A 22,323-nucleotide genomic window follows, 5' to 3' on the forward strand; every position below is an offset into this window, starting at 1 on the left:
GGAATCCCTTCCTGAACCTCAAGTCAAACGATATAAATTATATTTCATTCCATTTTGCACATTCCCTCAGTTTATCTGTCTAGATTTGCTTGTGTACTTACGTGATGTTCACACTGAAATTGGTGAAGGCAAGGACTCTGTCCCCAGTGCTTAGCACAGTGCCTGGCACAGAGTAGAGGTTTCACTCTAGCTAATAAGTTGCTCAGGAAGGATTTGAACCTAAGAAGTTGGTTCCAGAGCCTGTACTTTAAATCAATAAGCTATGCTACCTGAGTTTCTGTGAGGTAAATAGCTCATATGTTAACAGATTGCTTCTCTAGAATCTGTAGGAGCGTATCCTACTTTACTGAACTTTAGTATGAATCATGGCGGTATGTTCTCTTTCTTGGTGTGCATCTGGTACTGAGGTGCTTTTTTGTTTTCTTTTTTTGTTTTTAAGTTTTTATATTTTATTCTTGTAAGTAATCTCTATACCGAACATGGGGCTCAAACTCATAACCCTGAGATCAAGAGCCAGCCAGATGCCCTTGAGGTGCTTTTTGAAACCTTTCCCAATTCCTGGTTCTTTTTGGGAAAAATATAAGTGAAATATTTGTGTATCTTATTTGAAGTTATTTGAACAATGTAATTGTAAGATATCCTTTTGCCAAAGATTTCTTCAAACAGCATAGGTTTGGTTTCTCTTTGATGGGGAAGATTTTATTGCTTAAATTGGCATGAAGTTGGTGGTAATGGAGGAGGAGCAAGGAGCAGGCCTCTTTTGTTGGTAGTGTTCTGTGAAAAGAGCACAGGTGTGAAGTAGCTTAGGTAGTCCCTCTGAAAACCATGGCTGTGGTTTTTAGTGTGTGAAATGTTGAGAGAAGTGTAATGCTGTGTCCTTGCCTCTAATTAGAAGAGTAGTTAGGCAGGTGTTAATTATTGTGTTAAATTAGGTGGCAGTTTCTCACATATCTCAACTGTAACAGAATTGTCAAGTCTGATTCATTACCTGTCTGGTAAGCAGTTGTTATTTTTCAGAAAGGAGAGGACGCAGAGAAGACACCTCACCACTGGTGGATTGAAACCTGTAAGGATCCTGATAGCGTTTCCCTTCATCACAGACAAGAAGCCATTTTTGAGTTGTTGGGAGGTATTCAGAGGGTAAAGTGGGTAGTTTGGGGAAGAAGGGAGGAGTGGGAAGTGGGTCAAGAGAGTGTTTTACAGTTGGGCTAACTCCATGGGAGTGGTGCTTTTTTTTAACTTGTAACTCTCGTCACAATACAGCAAGAAGACACAGCAAACAGGAGTTTATGTTAGTATTCCGAATAACTGGCATTCTGATACAGTAGCTAAACACATAGACCAGGTTCCAGACTAAGGTCTATACTTAACCTGTGTACAGTTGTGTCTGTGTGTGAAGCTACTGTAGTTAACCACTGATGGAAATATACGTGTTCATGTTATAAAATAATCTGTTATGTTAATTTACTGGTTTTGGTGGGAACCGTCGCTCTTTATGAATGTTAATTCACTCTCTGAAAGTATTAATGGGAAAAAAGAGGAAATGTATGTTTTTTAATAGCCCAAGAAGAAATTTTTATTTAAAAATTTGAAAATACAAGCAAATATATGTATATTGTGAATGACTTTGTAAAAGCTTGTTTTTTTGTTGTTTTTTTTTTTTGTTGTTGTTGTTAAAGGAGTAACCTCACCAGCAGAAATTCCGGCTGGTACTATTTTGGGATTGACAGTTGGGGATCCTCGAATAAATTTGCCTCAAAAGAGGTCCAAAGTTTTGCCCAATCCAGAAAAATGCCAAGGTAAAGTTTGTAGAACACCCCTGATTTTCCTTGCAATTTTGAGTAGGTTAGTCCCATTAGAAGAGTTCTGACATCTCTGCACTAACTTTATTTGTAAAAAACGGGGGTGATCTTTACCTGCCTCCCTTTCAAGGTGTTAATGACCAAAGGAGATGGTGTGTATGCAAGTATGGAAGTATTTTTTAGCTATGAGATGTGTAGTCTGATCCTCATGTTCATTTTTTTTTCCTGAGTTCTTTATTTTTAGTATCTGGTAAAAATCTTTCTGCAGACTGGGTTTTCTGAAAATGCCTGGCATTTCAGAATTTTAATTGTGAGGAAGGGATCTGCACCCACAGCTGGTCTTGTGCTCATTGGAAGCCTCTGTCTGACCATACAGATGATCCAGGTTCGAATCCTGGCAAGGCCATCCCAGGTGCTGAAGATGTCTTGGTTTAGACTCAGTAGAGTGGCCTGTGGGAGGTTGTTCTGTGAGGGTGGCCATCGGAAGGTGGGTAGGACAGCTGGCTTTTTAATCTGATCTGGGATTTGCAACAATTGTGATAGTATCGCATTGTATTTATTGTCAGTTAAACACTATTAATTGGTAGAACCATTAAAATTACCTTCTGAGGGATCCCTGGGTGGCGCAGCGGTTTGGCACCTGCCTTTGGCCCAGGGCGCGATCCTGGAGACCCGGGATCGAATCCCACGTCGGGCTCCTGGTGCATGGAGCCTGCTTCTCCCTCTGCCTGTGTCTCTGCCTCTCTCTCTCTCTCTGTGACTATCATAAATAAATAAAAAAATTAAAAAAAAAAAATAAAATAAAATTACCTTCTGAGTTTTGAGAGGAAAAATACAGGTATGTGTAGTAATAGTTTCAGATTTTTTTTTTTTTTTTTTACCTCCATGTGTAGTTAATAGCGTATTAAGGGAGCAACAGATTAGTCTGTCAGAACCTCACATGCAAGGTGAGGGAGGAGTTTGAAGATCTGTAGGCAGCTAATTATGGGATCTCAGACATGAGTTGTTGCCTTTTTTCTTTTTAATGGCATTATGGTCTGGTGCAACCCTAAAAGTTGCATTGTTGACTCTGCATTAAATGTTGACTGTCATAATTGCCGTAAAGCTATAGTTAAACTCCACTTTGTTTGCCTCGCTGCTTCAGATCCTTTTTTGGAATGAGGCAGTTATGTATTCAATTTTTTTTAAGACTTTTATTTTCATATGAATCAGTTCCAGGAAAATTAAAGTCTACCTTGAAAACATGATTTCATTTCTATGAAGGCCTACCATCTTGTTAGTGATTGTGCTTTTTTATTGAAACCTGTTTTAGGTAATTTCGTTGAAGTATTGGTATGTGAACTACATAAAGAAGTAAACTTTTTAAGGGATTAGTATTATTCCAACATTACCAACAAATGTAACACATCATCTAGGATGATAATTCAAAACTAAAGTTTGAAATATACTTTGAGCTGGGTCAATTAATAAAAGACTAATCCTTGGAAGAATCTCAATGTCATGATGACATAAAACATAATTCTCTGATGTACTTCCAATTTCTCTTTCTATAGCTGAGGTTAACCTTTGCCTATTTTGACTTAGACAAAACAGACCAATTTTGGTGCCACTTAAGCCATAAGGAAGGGTTTGCCTGATTCGGATAACAAACTGTCTTCTTATGTGTACTGGGAATCAGAGAACTCTGAAAAGAGAGGGTATATAGCTGTGATACTGTGAGAGTAAGAAATATGCGTTTTGGTTTTTGTGCGGATACACCTGTCTCTAGCATATTGCTTCTAAAATCCTTTAAATTCTTAAAATTAAAGCCTTAAAGGCTAAAGGAATGTCTTTTCTTATTCATTAAAGCCCCTTTCAGTCATCACTTTTATGTGAAGGATGGTGGGCTGGTTACCTGGGGAACCACCCACCAGGTTAGAGGGCTGGAACTTTGGGTGGCCCTTCTAACCCCTGCCCCACCCAGACCTGCTTCTGAGAGGGGGAGAGGGGTTAGAGATTGAGTTTGATTCTCAGTGGGCAATGATTTCATCAATCATGCCTACCTGATTATGCCTCTGTAAAAATCTTAAACAGTTGTGATTTGGTGAACTTTCAGTTTGCTGAACACTTGGAGGTGTTGGGAGGATTGTGAGTCCAAAGGGGGCAAGGGCTTCATTCCCTCATACCTTACCTTATCTGGCTCCTCCATCTGGCTGTTTCTAAGTTCAGTCTTCTTATTTAAAAAACACAAACCAACAACTAAACAAAACAGTAATGGATTAAGTAAACTGTTTTCTTGAATTCTGGGAGCCATTCTAGGAAATTGTTGCATTTGAGGAGGAGGTCATACATGAGACCAGTTTATAGCCAGCTGATCAGAAGTATAGGAGACCAGAGACTTCTAATTGGCATCTGAAGAAGGGGCAATCTTGTGGGACTGAGCCCTTAACCTGTGGGATCTGACACTGTCTCCAGGAAGGTTGTGTCAGAACTGATCTGAATTGTAGGACCCCTAGCTGGTGTTGCAGAATTACTTGCTTTTGGGGAAATGACTGCACATTTGAGTGTCAGAAGTGTTGGGAGTAGAATAGCAAGAGTGTAGAGAAGGAAATAGTTTCTTTCAGTGAAAAATGTGAAATAATGATGCATACTTTCAGGTGCTTTGACAAAGTTTCCTTGATCATTTGATCCTTGAATTTGATTTCAAATATTAATAATGGTTTTTCAAATCTTTTCAACTTAACACAGCATTTCAGTATGTAAGTAACTTGTTTTCTGTATGAGATTTCAAAATAAATTCCTGTTGTACTGTTGTTTTAGTATTTATTCTCCTTAGCATCTTCTGATTTGTTCTGATAGATGAGTTTAACTAGTCTTTTTCATCCAGATGAATTTGCTTTAGAAAATGCATTGCGTGTGCTTTTGGACTCTATAATCTTTCTCTACCACTCTTCGGTAGTGTGTATACCCCAAACACAGGAAGAGTCAAGTTGTGTTTAGAGTGATAGGTGAGAGATTATCCCCTTTTATAGCTTTTCCAAGCACTGTTAGAGCATTGATCTGCAATTGACTTTGTGAAGTATCCAATTATTAGTCATTGTGCACTGACTTCTCTGTTTTTGCTCTTGGGAGAAAAAAACCCTCATAGCTTCAATTGGTCCCCTTTAACTGTTCTGTATGTTTAATTTAAAACAGAGTGAATTTGAAGACTGTAACTTTGGTTTATTTGATTCCCAGATGAGAAAAACTTAAATTTCCTTTGTTCTTAAGGAAAACTTACTAAAAGAAAGTATTAGTTTCAAACATGGTCATCTCCAAATACATTTAAGAAAGGAGAAAGCATGCTATTTCCTTCAACCTCTAAGTTATTCTGCAGTTATGTAGTTCATTAGAAGACTTTTGCCTGGGCATGAAAGAAACTACGCTTTATTTCAGTCTTGGGCATAGGACTTAGAATTACATTTGGAATCGATAGTCATTGTAGGCCCACTTAGGTAAAGCTGACTTAGCTGGTGGTATTCTTTTTCCCTCACTACTTGACTGTTGACTTAAAAGGACCTTCTTTGCCTTCAGACATACTCCATTTTGTTTTAAATAGACTTTATATTTTTGAACAGTTTTAGGTTCACAGCAAATTGAGTGGAAGGAATAGAAAGTTCCTGTATTCTCCTTTCCCCACCCCCACCCCATCCCAGCATGGCCTCCATGAGCCTGCACTAACATATCATTGTTACCTGAAGTCCACGGTTTCCTCTTGGTGTTTTATTTCTGTGGGATTTGACAAATTTATAACAACATGAATCCATCAGTGTAGTATTATAAAATAGTTTCGCTTCTCTAAAAATCTGTGCTCTGCTTATTCATCTCTCTCTCTCTTTCTCTTTCCCAGCCCTTGATCTGCTTATAGTCTTCATAGTTTTGTTTTCTAGAATGTCCTCTCATTGGAATCAATACAATATGTAGCCTTTTCAGATTCTTTTCTTTTACTTTGTAGTAAGTGTTTAAGGTTCCTCCATGTCTTTTCATGGCTTTGTAGCTCATTTCTTTTTAACACTGAATAATATTCCATCATCTGGATGTACTACCTACTTTGTTTCTTCTATTTAAATATCATTGTTTTTTAGAATATTTGAAGATGAAGCTGTCTTTCCTGTGCCTTTACATCCTAAGTATCAGCCCTGTCTTTTGTAGAGTCCCACTTCTGTCACTCAGATCGTGGCAGCACTCCACAGGAAAGCATTCTAGATAAACAGAGAGGCTGTTTGAGATGGAGCCTCTTTGCTCCTAGACAGGCTATGTGAACTTTCACAGCACGTAGCACTATTAACTTAAGATACTGTTGGTTATTATCTCCATGAAGAACAGGAGCGGACTAGAAGCAGTTTCTGCTTTAAGGAGCTTTTATCTCAGATCTTTTCATCAATTTAATATTCTCTATCTTTGTTCTCCCCTGAAATCTGTCACAGTATGGCCCAGAGGCTTCCAATTTATTATTTTTTTTTCCAGCCATCAGACTCATGCAGGTATGTGCCTTTGAGTGACCTTTCTATGTAGGCAGTTTAGAGGCTAGCTAAAACTCATGAATTGTCTTTCTTTTTTTTTTTTTTTCTTTTAATTTTTCAGACCAACAGAATAGATTTGGAAGATTTTTCCCCCCTAGTGTTTAAATGACTTCATGTAGGATATCTCTTCTATCAATATAACATTTGTAATTGAAAAAGTTTCTTCTTTTTTTCCCACTAGAATGCTTTTTGGCATGGCACAGCTTATTTAAAGGGATGAAACAATATATTTCACAGGAACTATGCTCTTTTTAAAGGAATGTGAAGAACCTATTTTACAGAAGAAATAAATATTCAGTTCAATGAGAAAGGATTATAAAAGACTTGAAATAATAGAGCAGAAGAAAAAGCTGATATCTATTGGCTCACAACCATTGGGCCAGGAATGCTATAAAGAACCCTGAAACCAATAGTTACAATATGGGTTGTCCTGTCCTAGCACATTGTAAAAAAAATTGTTCACCTGTGCAGTGGTTCCTAGAATTCAGTTATCTTAAATGTGGGATTAGGCAGCTATTTCAAGGCAGCTGAATGTGATACTTATATTTTATATGCTAAAAATAAATGCCAAAAAATAAGTTTAGGAGCCTTTGCAGTTTTGCAGATTATGAAATCAACTATAGGAATAACTTAATTTCTAGTCAAGAAAATTCTTCTAGATGTGGTATAGGTATACAATGGATTACTCATCCATTGGAAACAACAAATAACCACCATTTGGACGTGGATGGAACTGGAGGATATTCTGAGTGAAATAAGTCAATTGGAGAAGGACAAACATTATATGCTCTCAGTCATTTGGGGAATATAAAAATTAGTGAAAGGGAAAGGAGAGAAAATGAGTGAAAATATCAGTGAGAGTGACAAAACATGAGAGACACCTAACTCTGGGAAATGAACAAGGGGTAGTGGAAAGGGAGGTGGGCAGGGGGTTGGAGTGACTGGGTGATGGGCACTGAGGGGGGCACTTGGCGGGATGAGCACTGGGTGTTATGCTATATGTTGGCAAATTGAACTCCAATAAAAAAATTAAAAAATAAAATTCTTCTAGAGAAGTTAAATGAGCGCCTACAAAATATTTTCTTGTAATAGAAGGTCAACCAGCAATGTTTAGAGTTTGACCTCATTGTTCTAAAGGATGTCGTCTAAAGGCTATTTCTTTTCCCTCTTAGATAATGAGAAAGTTAGACAGCTGCTCCTGGAGGGTGTGCCTGTGGATTGTGCGCATAGCTTTATTTGGAACCACGCTATCTGTAAGAATGTCACAGAGAATAAAATCTCGGATCAGGTAACTAATGGTGTAAGGATTATTGGTAAAGTCCTGAAGATAGGTTGAAATTCCCCACTCTAGACTCTGTAGAAGTTATTTGATACTTTATAGAATCCCATAGACTTCCTTTTATTTTCTACTTATCGATCCTTAGGATTTGTGTGTGTGTGTGTGTGCTCTTAGAGAAGAATAGTCTCTGGAAAAAGTTGCTTCAAAGACTTTTTCTTGAAATGATAATCCCATGGTTTAAATACATATTTTTCTTTTACTGTTTTTTTTCCCCTTTAAATGTTCTAACTTTAATTTCACAATGACGGAGCTACCAGGACTAGGAATCATAGTAGATGGTGGGATAGATGGCTAAGGTATATTCAAGGAAGTACAGGATTAGAGGAAGCCCAAAGAAGGGGTGCCAAGCTCAGACTAGGGAAACTGGAGAAAGCTTCCTGGATAGGGGAGCTGGTATTTGAGCTGACTTTTAGATGGGTGGGCAGAGTTAAACCAGACTTCTTGGGATCAGGAGCCAAGACAGCAGTAAAGAAAAGGATTGCTGGAAGTGAGACCAGCAAGTACAAGGGCCCAGGATGATGTGTTCAGGAATCTCTAAGTAGATCAGTAGCTTGGAGTTGAGGATGGGGCAGGAGATGAAGAAATGAATAAGGGTCAGAGCATAAAGAACCTTGAGGCATTTTAAGGATTTAGACAGGGGACGTAGAGTGCCATTGAAGGGTTTTAGCTGGGCCATCATGACATGATCAGCTTTCACCCTGGCAGCATTGTGGGAGGTGGGTTAGACTAGGAATGGGGGTGGGGGCAGGAGAGCGGGAGATCAGACTTGTGGTTGGATGGCTTTAAAAGAGACCCTGGATGTAGTCCTTAATGGAGGACATGATGAACTCAATCTTGGATAAACTGAGTTGGAAGATCCTCAGGACTGCCCCAAAGGAGATGCCAGGAGACAAGGTTTTGATCCCAGGGGAAAAATCGGGGTTATGGACACAGATATTTTGGAATTACTACCCTGTAGAGATGGTGGTGGCAACTCAACCAGAGGTTAACAAGGAGAATCAGGACTTGGTCGTGCTTGAGGAGCATTCATGAGGTAGCAGTCAGACTTGTCATTGTGGAGGCAGCCTCTGGTATCATCTCTTAGGTGAGTGCTGGGCTTCTCTCCTGCCTGTTCATCTCTTTTTGCAGCTGGCGAGAGAAGTCTGACCACTCCCTACAGTCCAGATAATAAGTAATTTATGGCATTTTTTTCTTTTAAATCTTTAAGACCTGGTGAAAAAATTTCTCCAGAGCCAAAGTATTTTCCCACTTGCCGCTCCTTGAGAAGTTGTTTATTGTTTGTATCTTTTTTACTTCCTGACAACAAATCTTAACCAAAGTAAATATAGGGACTGAGCATCAAAATATAAAACTAATCCTGATATAAGAGATTAGCAAAATAGATGTATTTTATTTTTAAATTTTGAATCATGTGGTGTATTGAAGCTCAAATTCAAGATAATTTGGCATTTTCTATCAAAGCACTTGTATAGAGGAAAATCATTATAGGAGGAATACCGTGCATTTCAAATGGCTTACATTTATTTATTGAGAACATTTTTTTTCTTGGTTTTTGAAAGAGCATTTAACTTTCTAAAGCTGCTTATAGGGAGTACCAGTAGAATCTCCCAGAAAATTAGGATTGTTTGTCTTGAATTATTTTTTTCCACTCTAGGATTTAAACCGGAAGAGAAGTGAATTGCTGGTGCCCGGGTCACAGCTTGTTTTAGGGCCCCAGGAATCCAAGATACCTATACTTTTGATTCAGCAGCCAGGGAAGGTGACTGGTGATGACCAACGAGGCTGGGGAAGTGGCTGGGACATCCTGCTCCCAAAGGGCTGGGGCATGGCCTTCTGGATTCCATTTGTAAGTTTCTTTTCAATTCCCACTTTACAGTGTGTAAAATACATTCCTAGTAAATAACAAGTGCTAAAATTGTTCTAGATTTCACACACAACTTAGAAACTGAGTGCTGGGGAAAAAAAAAAAAAGAAATTGAGTGCTGTTTTTCTACCCTTAGAGCTATAATTCTGATACAAGATACTTTTTTTAAAAAGATTTATTTATTTATTTATTCATGAGAGACACAGGCAGAGGGAGAAGCAGGCTCCCCGCAGGGAACCCAATGCGGGACTGGATCCCAAGACCCCGGTATGATGCCCCGAGGCAAAGGCAGACACTCAACCACCGAGCCACCGAGGTGTCTCCTGACACAGATAATTCATAAAGTCCCTGGAGCCAGGTTTCATTGATGGGCTGACATAGTGTGAATTTTTGAGATTTTGAAAGTGTCCTGATTTTTGAATAGTAGTGGCAACAAAATGTCAGGGTGGTTTTTTGTTTTGTGTGGTTTTGTTTTGTTTACTCAAAAGAATTTTAAAAGTTTAAAAGCAATTTTCATAATTTTCTAATTTTTATGGTTCTGTAGAATACTTTTATTTTTTAAGTGCTGACCATGTATTCCTGTTAACTGCAGCTAAAATTTTTATTAAAATCCAGTGTGTTTTTTTTCTTTTCGATAGTTTAAATATTTTGAGCTAGAGAGTATAAAAGACATGTACGACTGTTAAATTCACACAGGTAAATAATTTTAGCGATTATGCCTAGTACAAGAGACATTTGGTTAAGCATTTAAGAATGGGAATATTTCAGGATCCCTGGGTGGCGCAGTGGTTTGGCGCTTGCCTTTGGCCCGGGGTGCAATCCTGGAGACCCGGGATCGAATCCCACGTCGGGCTCCCGGTGCATGGAACCTGCTTCTCCCTCTGCCTGTGTCTCTGCCTCTCTCTCTCTCACTGTGTGACTATCATAAATAAATAAAAAATTAAAAAAAAAAAAAAAGAATGGGAATATTTCTTGCTCCTGATTGGCTCATTTGTTAGGTCAGGAGTTTGAGCCTAATGCTGAGTATAGAGCTTACTTAATTTTAAAAAATATATCAATATATTATATATGATTAATTATTTAAAATTATTAATAATTTTATATTTAAATATATTTATATATAAAAATTATATATATACATAAAATAATAAAAGTGGGAATATTTTTAAAAAATTCTAATTTTTAAATTATTAGATGTTTCAAGCATACAAAATATAGATACTGATATAATGAACAACTCTATTTACCCTTCAGTCACCATCCAGCTTAAGAAATAAAACAGATTTATTGGAAGCATTCTTTCTAGTTTCATTTCCCACCCTCCTTCTTAAAAGAATCCACTATTCCTATTTTTGGTGTTTGTTACTACCTTGCCTGTTTTTATAGCTTTATTTTAAGTGTGCTTGTATCCCAAAATAAAATAACTATATTTGACATGTTTTCAAACTTTATATACCTCACCACATATATGCTTTTGCAACTCACTATATTCACTCAACATTAAGATTTTCCCATATTGATGGTGAAGCTCTGTTTCATCATTTTTGCAGTTGTAGAACTCATTGTAGGATTATCCCATTCTGTTTTTGATGGGCATTTAGGTTATTTCCCATTTTCTTTTTATTTATTAGAGAGAGAGAACGAGTGCACAAGCAGGGGGAGCAGCAGAGGAAGAGGGAGAAGCAGGCTCCCCGCTGAGCAGGGAGCCCAATGTAGGGCTCAATTCCAGAGTCCTGGAATCATGACGTGAGCCAAAGGCAGACACTTAACCGACTGAGCCACCCAGATGCTCCCCATTTTCTCTATACAAACACTGATTTTACTATAAGTTGGTATATTAATAGGATATTTTTGACATTTCTTTTAGATCTACCGAGGTGCAAGAGTTGGTGGGTTAAAAGAGTCTGTAGTGCATTCGCAGTATAAAAGGTCACCTGACATTCCTGGTGATTTCCCAGACTGCCCTGCTGGGGTTCTGTTTGCCCAGGAGCAAGCCAAGAATCTCCTTGAAAAGTATAAAAGGTAAGAAACCGGCTTCTCTAGTTTCCTAAGGTCTTATGAGGAAGAGAAGGGCCTACTCAGCACTGGCAAATGCTATTTGGAATGGCTTCAGGAACTCTTATATAATGTGGAGTTTTCATAGACTTTCCCTGAGTTCACATAACCAAGACATAATTAGGTCAGAAGATTGTCATATATATGACTTTTGTAGGCCTGTCCAGGTTATAGACCCTTCCTTGTGGTCATTTGCTTACAATGATGATGGCATATGTCTAAACTATGGTCCTGAGTTTCAGATGCTTGATTGAGATTTACACTACCAGCCCCTGTTCCCTCAAAATAGAGTTTGTGTTTTTTATAACTGGTTATAGAGGTAATACATATTTATGAACTTTTTTTGTGTGAACTTTTAATGAAACTATGGGAATGTGTAAAAATGCTTTGTAAACTGGTATATTCCTTCCATCCAGAGAGATAAGTAGTGATGTTAGATTTTGGTATCTATCCATCTAGACTTTTTTCTTTTCTCTCACTAGGGGAGTGGCCAGTGAAGGGCTTTACATCTATACTGTGAAGTACTTGCTACCTTTGACAACCTGGATCTCCTACCATGCTCTGGGCTCCTGGAAGCACAGAGACTCTCTTGTTCGTTGTGGCATCTGGCCAGTGCCTGGTGCATGATGCCCTTAATAACTTTCTTTGTTGACTGATGAATGAGTAGATAATAGGTTGTTGTAGTTCCTTGACCATGAGCTCTATGATTGTGTTTTCCTGTTTACCACAACCACAGAGGCAGGCAGTGCTAGGTTTTCAGGCTTTGTCAAGTGGATGCATGAGTGGAAGGACAGGGATACTTTCCTAGATTGCTGGCTTGCAAGCTCTTTGAGGGCAGCAATCATGTGTTGTGTGCCTCCCAGAATACAGGGAGGAGAATCTTCTATGTGTTTGTTAAATAACAATTGACAATAATACTTATTTCTCACCCTTTAGATTTCTTTACTCATACAAATTTTTCTTAGGTATAGGTTTTTTTGAAAAGGAATTATATACTATTTCAAAACCTGCTTTTTAAATTTAGCAATCAATTATGGATAGTTTTCTCATATCAATAAATGTGACTCTAAACCAAGTGTTGGCAAACTTTTTTGTAAAAGGCCAGATGATAAATATTTTTGGCTTTGTGGGACCTTTGGTTTCCACCATAGCAGCCACTCAGCTCAGCTCTGCCTTGTGGCACAAAGGCAGCCACAGATGATACAACCACAGCATGGCTGTGGGCCATCCTTACTCTGTCTATGGACACTCAACTTTGAATTTCACATAATTTCATGTGCCATAAGATGTTCTTTTTTTTTTTTAACCATTTCCAAACATAAAAGCCATTCTTAGCTCATGGGTCATATCAAAGCAGACAGTGGGCCAGGTTTGGTGTGTGAGTCATAATCTGCCAACCCTTGCTCAAAATAGAACTGAACAGCTGCATCCAGGACTCCAGTATGGATGTCCTGTAATTAATCAGTGGCCCTTTAGTGGCCCAAAAAATCATTTCTAATTTTTTGCTATGTGCTTCTGTGAACAGCTTTCCATATGCATCTTCACGTATTTGTCTGATTTATTCATTCGTTTAACATACTGATTTAGAACCTGCTATGTGTCAAAGGCTTCTTGGCACCGGGCCTACAACAGAGAAAGGCAAGAAAATCTCCTGTCCTCATGGAGTTTATGTTCTAGAAGCACATGTTTCTAGGTTGGTGGGAGGGAACCGGCAGAGAGGAGGGAGGCTAACATTGCAAGAACAAAGCCCTTGAGTGGGGAGGGGGGAATGGTATTCCATAGGGTCAGGCTCAGATCTCTCATTTTAGTGGGCTGGAAGACTGATGCTGAGATATGAATACAGATTGAGATGGGGTAGACTGGCATAGAGAAAAGGTTAGAACTCTCCTGATCGTGACCATCTCCTCTGTGATAAAAAGAGGCAAGGTTATTGGGAATAAGAAGGGGAGAGAGGCTGTTGGAGATTTGAGGAGAGAGGAATCCATATAGACCATTTTCCAGAATAGTGGAAGGTAGAACTGACTGGAGAAATGTCAGGGAGTCCACTTGAGTTTCATGTATACTATATGACTCAGGACTTCTGCATATTCTTCCCCAGCCCTGTTTTGCTGATCCAGGGCTGGCAGGAATAGGTGGAGGGTTGGATGTAACCAGGTTGGGCTTTGCCAGGTGGAGAAAGTTGAGGGTACATATAGGGGAGTGATTCTCATACGTTTAAGTTTAAGCTTTTTAAGAAGAGACGTGTGAGGAGCACATGGCTCAGTCGGTTAAGATCTGGTTAAGTATGTCTTTGGCTCCGGTCATGATCTCATCTCAGGATCGTGGGATTGAGTCCCGCATCGGGCTCCCTGCTCAGTGGGCAGTCTGCTTCTCCCTCTCCCTCTGCTGCTCCCCCTGCTTGTGTGTGTTTTTTCTCTCTCTCTGTCAAATAAATAAAATCTTAAAAAAAAAAAAAAAAAAAAAAAAAGAAGAGACATATGAGAACAGTGGTGAGCTGTGAGAAGATGGTAAAGGAGTAAGTTCTAGTGCTCAAGGAGTTGTGCTGGGGGAGGGGTAAATAGGCTGGAGGGTAGATACTTGAAATACAAGGGTAGATACACTCTGAGGGTAGATAATTGAAATTGAGATTTTAAGGTGGAGCAGGTGATAGCAGTGACCAAAACTAAGGTGGAGCAGGTGATGGCAGTCACCAAAACTAAGGTGTCGTGTGACTGGGAGACTGGGTGTTTGAGGTGAAATGAAAGATGGGAAATGAAGACATGAAGTTACTGTAGACCAGGTGTTAGAAGGATGATGTAGGGATCCCTGGGTGGCGCAGCGGTTTGGTGCCTGCCTTTGGCCCAGGGCGCGATCCTGGAGACCCGGGATCGAATCCCACGTCGGGCTCCTGGTGCATGGAGCCTGCTTCTCCCTCTGCCTGTGTCTCTGTCTCTCTCTCTCTCTCTCTGTGACTATCATAAATTAAAAAAAAAAAAAAAAAAAAAAGGAAGGCTGATCTAGGTAAATACCAAAGCCACTGAGTAACAGGAGTCAAGATGGAGGGGAAGGAGGTGTAGCAGGTGGAGGGCGTGTATGGGTGGCTGATGGAGGATCTGGCTGAGAAGGGAGAGCCAGTGGTTCATCTAATGGCATGTGCTTCAGGGGAGCTGGGGTCTTGGAGGAGGAAGGAGAAGAAAAAATGGTGTGGGGGCATCAGGAGGACATCTGCCCCCTTCAGGCCCATGGGATGAAGAAAAGAAACTGCTCTCGCTACAGAGGAGCCAGAGGGGAAAGAAAACACAGACCTTAGACTAAATCCCATAAATAAGATTTCTGGCTTAAAAAAAAAAAAAAAAAGATACATGCCTCAAAGATTTTTTATACTATTGATGAGTGTTGTTTGTATTAATTTAGGATTTCACCTGTAGTTCAGAGGGTGCCTGTTTCCCCTCACTCCCGATAACATAGGATATTACCAACTTTTACTATTGATAAAAACTGATGGGTGGAAAAAGTGACATCTTATTGTTTTAATTTTTTGTTTGCTTCTGATGATGTTGAATACTTTGAAGTTTTTGCATCATTTTCTCTTTCTCTTTACTTTTTCTTTCTTTCTTTTCTTTCTTTCTCTTTCTTCCTTCCTTCCTCCCTCCCTCTTTCCCTCCCTCTCACTTCCATTTAAAGGTCTTTGGGTGAGGCAAGTATCCTGGGAGTATTTTTTACCAGTTACCCCTCTTGGGAGGCCAGAACATATTTGGTTCAAACTCCAGAGTGTAGGCTCAAACTGAACCCCCGATTAGGTCTTCAGGTTCATGTCCATTTGGGGTCCTGGGGCATGGCACATAGTAAGAAGCATGTGAGGGAAGGAATGTTAGGGCCTGTCCCACAGGAGATTGTCAATCTTGAGGGCAGGGTTCTGGGACTCCCTAAGAGTCTTCCAGCCCAGAATGTCTAACAGCCAGGCTGCTCCGTATGTTTTGGGGTCCTGGTTCTCATAAGCCTGTGGTATTTCTCAGAGGTTCTCCTTCTTTCGTCCATTGCTGAAAAAGTCGATTGCTATCGCCCTGTGACTTTGGAAATCTCTCTCAAAATTGCAAATGCTAAATAGTCTTTGCTTTAGCAGTTCCATTCCAGGAACTTACCAGTGGATATACTTGTGCTTGCATGATGTGTTCAGGGTCATTCATTGAAGCATCGTATATAGAAGCCAAAGTTTGAGACTACCAAAATGTCCTTTAATAAGGAACTATGTGAATAAACTAGGGTATGATCCAATAGTGGAGTAAGATATGCTGTTTTTTACAAAACAATAAAGGATCTCTTAATGTGCTCATATGAAATGATTTCCAAGGTATTTTGTTAAGTGAAAAAAGTTAAGCAAATGTACTGTATCTGATGTGTCACCACTTATGTAAGATGGGTAAGAAACAGAAAGAAATATGTAGGGCAGCCCACGTGGCTCAGCGGTTTAGCACCACCTTCAGCCCAGGGCCTGATCCTGGAGACCCGGGATGGAGTCCCACATCAGGTTCCCTGCATGGAGCCTGCTTCTCCCGCTGCCTGTGTCTCTGTGCCTCTCTCTCTCTGTGTCTCTCATGAATAAATAAATAAAATCTTAAAAAAAAATATGTACATGTCTGCACATACATACATAAAGTGTCTCTGGAAGGGTATATTGAGAAACTGATAATGACGCTGTCTCTTATAGGGCAGCTGGGACATTTACTTTCTTCTAAAGGTCTCTGAATGAGGCTAGTACCCCGGGACCATTTTTCACCAGCTACAAGTCGAGTGAGGGGAAACTTCACAGCCACCCCCTTCTGTTCCTTTTGAACTTAGAATGTTTTCATGTTCAGGGACATCACTGTATGAGTCCAGGGACAGCATGTATTTGGAGTCTTTCAGGAATGGCACTTCCTGGAGTTGTGCAGTGGCTACATGGGGCTGCTTTGTGGGACATATTACCTTTTGTCATTGAAACCACAGGAAACAAGCTTGGCCAGTAGAGTTGGTTGTTATTCTTTAACCATATTTGGAAATTTTTTTTTGTTTTTTTGTTTTTGTTTTTAATTTTTATTTATTTATGATAGTCACAGAGAGAGAGAGGCAGACACATAGGCAGAGGGAGAAGCCGGCTCCATGCACGGGGAGCCCGACGTGGGATTCGATCCCGGGTCTCCAGGATCGCGCCCTGGGCCTTGGCCAAAAGCAGGTGCTAAACCGCTGCGCCACCCAGGGATCCTGGAAAAATTTTTTTGTATGCTTGTTTTTGTTTTTTGTTTTTCTAAAAAATATTTTATTTATGTATTTGAGAGAGAGAGTGTGCACAAGTAGGAGGTGCCAGGAGGAGCAGAGGGAGAGGGAGAAGCAGACTCCCCATTGAGCAGAGAACCTGATGCGTGGGGCTCAGTCCCAGGACCCCAGGATCATGACCTGGGCCGAAGGCAGATGCTTAACTGACTCAGCCACCCAGGCGCTCCAGTATGCTTGTTTTTTAAGTAGAGATGTAGTACAATGGCCATAGTTATTTTAATGGTTCAGTCCTAAATTGTTCAAAATTGGTTCTCCCCCTTGATTTTCACTAGGCGCCCTCCTGCAAAACGACCCAATTATGTTAAGCTTGGCACTCTGGCACCTTTCTGCTGTCCCTGGGAGCAGTTAACTCAAGAGTGGGAGTCAAGAGTCCAGGCCCAAGAGGAATCCTCTGTGGCCTCCTTTCCAAGTGGTGAGGAAAATACCTTGAGAGGAGACAGGTTGCCTTGTGCTCCCATGCCTGAACACACTGATGAGCTGTCTGATGAAGGGGGCGCATCTCTGAGCAGGTCCAGTGAGCCCCAAGAAGTAATGGACACAAAATGCCCAGCCCAGGTGGGGACCAAGTTGGTTACAGGCCAGGATGCCACTGGCAGTCTCCTCTGCGTTCTTAGGTAAGTGTCCTGACTCCTGGATGTCGTTTAGATTGTCTTGTTTTCATTCTGACCAGGCTACAGGATGTAAATGTTATCTTCGTTCCTTTATGCAAAGCCCAAAGGGATGCCTGGGCTTCCTGGAGGGGAAAGCAAGTCCTGCCGTGTGTGTCTCACAGAGGGCTCGGGGACACAGCTGAGTCACGTTGGTTTGGAGCACAGTACTAACTGGCCAGATGATTTAAAGTATTGTCATCCTTAGACATAAAACAAGGCAGTTGTTTTCTGTGACCTATTTAATTTAGTCTTTGCTGACAGAGCAGTCCCCTTGCGTCTGTGACCCTAGGTAACGAGGAACATTCCCTCTGCAGACTCTGAGCAAGCATTTTCCCTTTTATATCTCTGAATTAGATTTCTTCTGGTTCCTTTCAAATGTTCTGAATTTGAGTGATGTACCTGCTTGTTTTAACATTGTTATGTCAGAGAGGGCACTGTACGAAGTGTGTTCCTGCTGCAGCCTGTTTGGTGGTACTTCATAGTTTCCTTCTCTTCTGTGCTTAGATTTTTTTAAAAAGTGCTCATCCCTCTCGCTTTATACTCATGTCATAACTTTATATCCTTCCTTCATTTCCTAGAACTGTCTCTCTCAGCCTTAGATTCTCTTATTTTTCTCTACCTTCAACTTCTTAAACCTTTAGTCCCTTAGTATCTAAGAAGAGTAGACACATAAGAAAAATATCATACAAAAATGCATTAATGTCTGTTTTTAACCGTAAAAAAATTAGTTTTTATCCTTTCCCACAGAGTATAAAAAAATCAAGTTAACTCCAATAGTGCCCAATCTTCTGATTGCATGTTTTCTCCTCAAATGTGTGTCTCCCACTTCACGTAGGAGTAGGAAATCACTGAAGCAGCTGTCAGCCTGGTGTGGGCCCAGTTCCAGGGACAGGAGGGCACCCCAGCGAGCTCCCAGCAGCGGGCAGCCAGCAATGACCAGAGCAGCCAGCCTGGCCATCTTGGACCGCTTCCCCAGGGCCTTGGTGTGGGTCAGCCTGTCCCTGCTGAGGAAGGGCAACCCTGAGCCGCACTCCATGATCTGTGTCCCAGCCAAGGAGGACTTCCTCCAGCTCAGTCGGGATCGGCTATACCCTGGGCCCCAGGAATGCAAGCACAGTGACCCATTCAAGAGCAAGATCCGGAAACAGAAAGAGAAGAAGAGAGTAGAGAAGAGGCAGGACCAAGTGTGCAGTGTGCCTGAGGGTCTGGCAGGAGGGCACCCCGCAGCCAGGGACCAAGCTCTGACCCTGGGGTTGTGGTCAGGCCCCCTCCCTGTTGTGACGTCTCACTGCTCCAGAGTTCTCCTTGGCTTTGTCACGCAGGGAGACTTTTCCATGGCTGTCGGCTGCGGAGAAGCCCTGGGGTTTGTCAGCTTGACGGGTTTGCTGGATATGCTCTCCAGCCAGCCGGCAGCAGAGAGGGGCCTCGTGTTGCTGAGGCCCCCCGCCTCTCTGCAGTATCGGTTTGCGAGAATTGCTGTGGATGTATGAGCGCTGGTGGACAGCCTGGCAGCATAGAGATCATGTTTGTATGCCAAATCCCACCATTAGAGAGTTTTGTTTTCACCATCTTCTGTTTTGAAATATCATGTGAAATTCCTTGGAAATGAGAATAAAAAGATTATGTATTATGCAAATGATAGAATACTAACATCATTCCAGTTATCTCATGGATTTCCTCCACCTTTCCCTGTAGCATTTGAAAATTATTTGGTTATACAGACAAAAGCTTTTATATTTTGATTTCTTGGTTTGTGCCATTCTTGCTGAAAATAATTAGATGCTCTGTATGTTTTCTTGTTCCTTTTTTATTTGGAACAAAGGGCTGTCAAGTGTATTTGAAAAGCCTTGTAGACACGGAATAAGCAACAAGGTTTGTTTAATGACTTGATTGTTACAGAAGAGAGAAAGGCTATAAACACTTGGCCTCTTGTGCATGACATAGGGCTCCCCCGTCTGGACTGTGTTCAATTCCATACTGGAGTCAGCATGCCTAACACTTAACACCATGTGGAAGGAAGTTGTGGAAAATTTATTGCTGCCCGTTTTCAGGCAGATTCAGTGTATGGCAGAGGTGTTGAGGTGGAATCAGAATGGGGTTCTGATCTTTAGGATCTGTTGTCCTCTTTGCTATTGATCAACACATTATCCTAGGACTTACGTGATTTTTCTGTGCTTTTTTTTTCTGCAGAGTTTCTCAAAGCCATAGAGGATGGTTTCTCAAAATACGTTCTATGAAATGTGCTATCTAAAAAAAAAAAATGATTCCAATGTCAGATTGATGTGGGAAACTCTGGGTTAAACAAAGTTTAACGTTTCTTTTTAAGCATTTCTTTAAAAGGGGTTTCTAGAACCTTCCATGTGATAATACACATTGTGCTTCTCCAGGAAGTGGATAACAGCGTACAGTAGTATCTAAATCTTTTTAATTCCCAAACTCCTTTTGCAAGGAGCACTTTGTAGGAATCATGTTTTTGGGAACACACTTTGGGGAACGTGGCTGTACCATGCAATGTTTACCTCTCTGCTAGGTGATGATTAAAATGACAGGCCACTTTTAGACACTCAGGCAGTCACGATGGCCACCTGATGTTCAAGCAGGGTGTAAAAGAGAGGTTTCATTCTGCCCCACAGAAGGAGTGCAGTCACCATTATTTTTTTTTTCACTTGCAGAGAAACTAGGTGCTCATTCGTTCACTTTTAGTTACTATATGCATCTCACACCTTCAGACCCTTATCTTCCTACCACACGTTTTCTAGCAGAGCCTGAACTGGTTGTTTTTGTTTTTGTTTTTTTAATTTAAATGTACAGTGAGGCATTCTTCCGTGTAAATGTATTGGGTTTTTGCAGTAGCACTTGGTAGAAATGTCTCTGGGGGAGACTAGTTGCCAAGAGAGACAGCAAGTATTACAGTAGCTAATGAAATGTCTGATGTTTTTCCTCTCACCATGCCTCTGGATGTACTGGTGTCCAACCCAAATGGAGGCTGATAAAAATAGTGTAACTTAGTGGTGTCTGTAAACAATAAATTAAAATGCTGCTTGATGTTCAATTGTGAATGTTTATTGGGCCATTCCTTGTTTGTTTTCTCGGCTCCAAGCCACTTCATCTGAGGCTTAGCTTGCCCCATGACAGAAGCCTGAGCATGCTGTGAGTCACCTAAGCTCAGTGCCTGTGAGGGCCAGGCAAGGGGGTCAGGGCACACTTACTCTGCTTTGTGGTAGAAGGTCAAAGAACTATGTGCTGAAGGGATAGACTTGTGTTTCCGAAAACCTGTTCAAGCCACAGACATCTACGGCCATACCACCCTGAACGTGCCTGATCCTGAAAACCTGTTCAAGGGAGCACTGGTCCCTGGAGACGTTTTCCGGAAAGTGATGGCCAAATAAATTTGGGGAGAGCTGTAGTCTACAAGCTCCTGTTGCAGATGCACAATAAATGAGTGAAGGCAAGGCCCAGCAGATTCCTGTGGGAAGGAAATCCATCTTTTACAGAACTCCCCCTTTCCCCACCGATTTCTGTTTAGTGGTGGGCATATCTATTGTCCAGGGAAAACTAGTTTCATGGAATATACTTTGCAAAACACTGACAAAATCTGCACATATCCAGTGAAGTATCCATTTCTCCTCTGAAAAAGACACAGGAAAGCGTCTTATTCTCTACAGCAAAAAATGAATAAATATGTTTATTTTGATGCTCCCTGTGTCGCAGATTTGCCAAAAAAGTACAATGTGGCCCCTGGCCTCTTGTGAGGGCAAAGTCTCCGGGGTTTGCAAAGTCAGGAAGTGTCTTAAAAAGTGTAGTTGTGTGATCTGAGCACCCAGAGACCAGCTGTATACCTCTCTGTAAGAAACCATTGATTCTGTGTGATTATGCTCAGCTTTTAAAAAATACTACACGTATTAAAATGTTTACTACACATAGTAAAATATTACTGTATTTTTGGATTAATATATATTCATCATGGAAAACCTAGAATATGCTGATGAGCAACAACAACAAAAGTTAAAATCACCTGGATTCTCACGACCCAGACATCACCTTTCTGGTACATACCCTTCTAGGCCTTGAGATGTGTGCCAGTAGTTTTCAGAAAAATAGCGTCAGTCATTGCTCATCTAAAAATTCACACGGTCCCAGTGCAGGTTAAGCACACGTCGCCCATTCCTTACAGAACTTCATTAGCTCCATGAACCTGATGTTCATGCTCCTTTCATCGGCAATAGGGAGTTTGTAGGTAACGGACCCATGAGGAACTCACTGCAGCATTGCTGACTGGCTGCTGCCTGCCTGGGAGGGGCTAGGGGAGGGGAGATGGGCAGGTGACAGCTGGATGGACTCTCATCCTAGCCTTAACTGGTCAGGACTGGGCTGCTTAGCAGGTAATAGTACATAACAAAGACCAACCGGGGTCCCTCAGAGCAGCACCCCTAGTTAACACAGCAACTCTGGCCACTGCAGGCCTCTCCACAGTTCAGAGGCACGAGTCCCATCTTCTCTATGGCTCCCAGTCCTGGCTGCACTTTAGAATTGTCTGATAGGGGCAGCCCCCGTGGCGCAGCGGTTTAGCGCAGCCTGCAGCCTGGGGTGTGATCCTGGAGACCCAGGATCGAGTCCCACATCGGGCTTCCTGCATGGAGCCTGCTTCTCCCTCTGCCTGTGTCTCTGCCTCTCTTCGCTCTCTCTGAATGAATGAATGAATGAATGAATAAATAAATAAATAAATAAATAAATAAATAAATAAATAATAAATAATAAATAAATAAATCTTAAAAAAAAA

At 41.0% G+C, this 22,323-nt stretch overlaps 1 protein-coding gene across 3 annotated transcripts in view; it reads left to right on the forward strand.

Moving 5' to 3' along the window:
- The window catches only part of POP1 (POP1 homolog, ribonuclease P/MRP subunit), a 36,953-nt gene extending 16,358 nt beyond the window's left edge, over positions 1-20,595 (forward strand). For all 3 annotated transcript variants that reach the window (XM_055303420.1, XM_055303421.1, XM_055303422.1), the window contains exons 10-16: positions 1,018-1,129; positions 1,680-1,799; positions 7,516-7,631; positions 9,337-9,528; positions 11,414-11,568; positions 17,166-17,507; positions 18,379-20,595. In XM_055303420.1, the coding sequence (XP_055159395.1) occupies positions 1,018-1,129; positions 1,680-1,799; positions 7,516-7,631; positions 9,337-9,528; positions 11,414-11,568; positions 17,166-17,507; positions 18,379-19,033 (1,692 nt within the window). In that variant the 3' untranslated portion in view covers positions 19,034-20,595. The remainder of the gene's footprint in view (positions 1-1,017; positions 1,130-1,679; positions 1,800-7,515; positions 7,632-9,336; positions 9,529-11,413; positions 11,569-17,165; positions 17,508-18,378) is intronic.
- Positions 20,596-22,323: the final 1,728 nt, after the last annotated feature.

This window comes from Nyctereutes procyonoides, unplaced genomic scaffold (assembly GCF_905146905.1).
Source record: "Nyctereutes procyonoides isolate TBG_1078 unplaced genomic scaffold, NYPRO_anot_genome, whole genome shotgun sequence".
Lineage (NCBI taxonomy): Eukaryota > Metazoa > Chordata > Mammalia > Carnivora > Canidae > Nyctereutes > Nyctereutes procyonoides.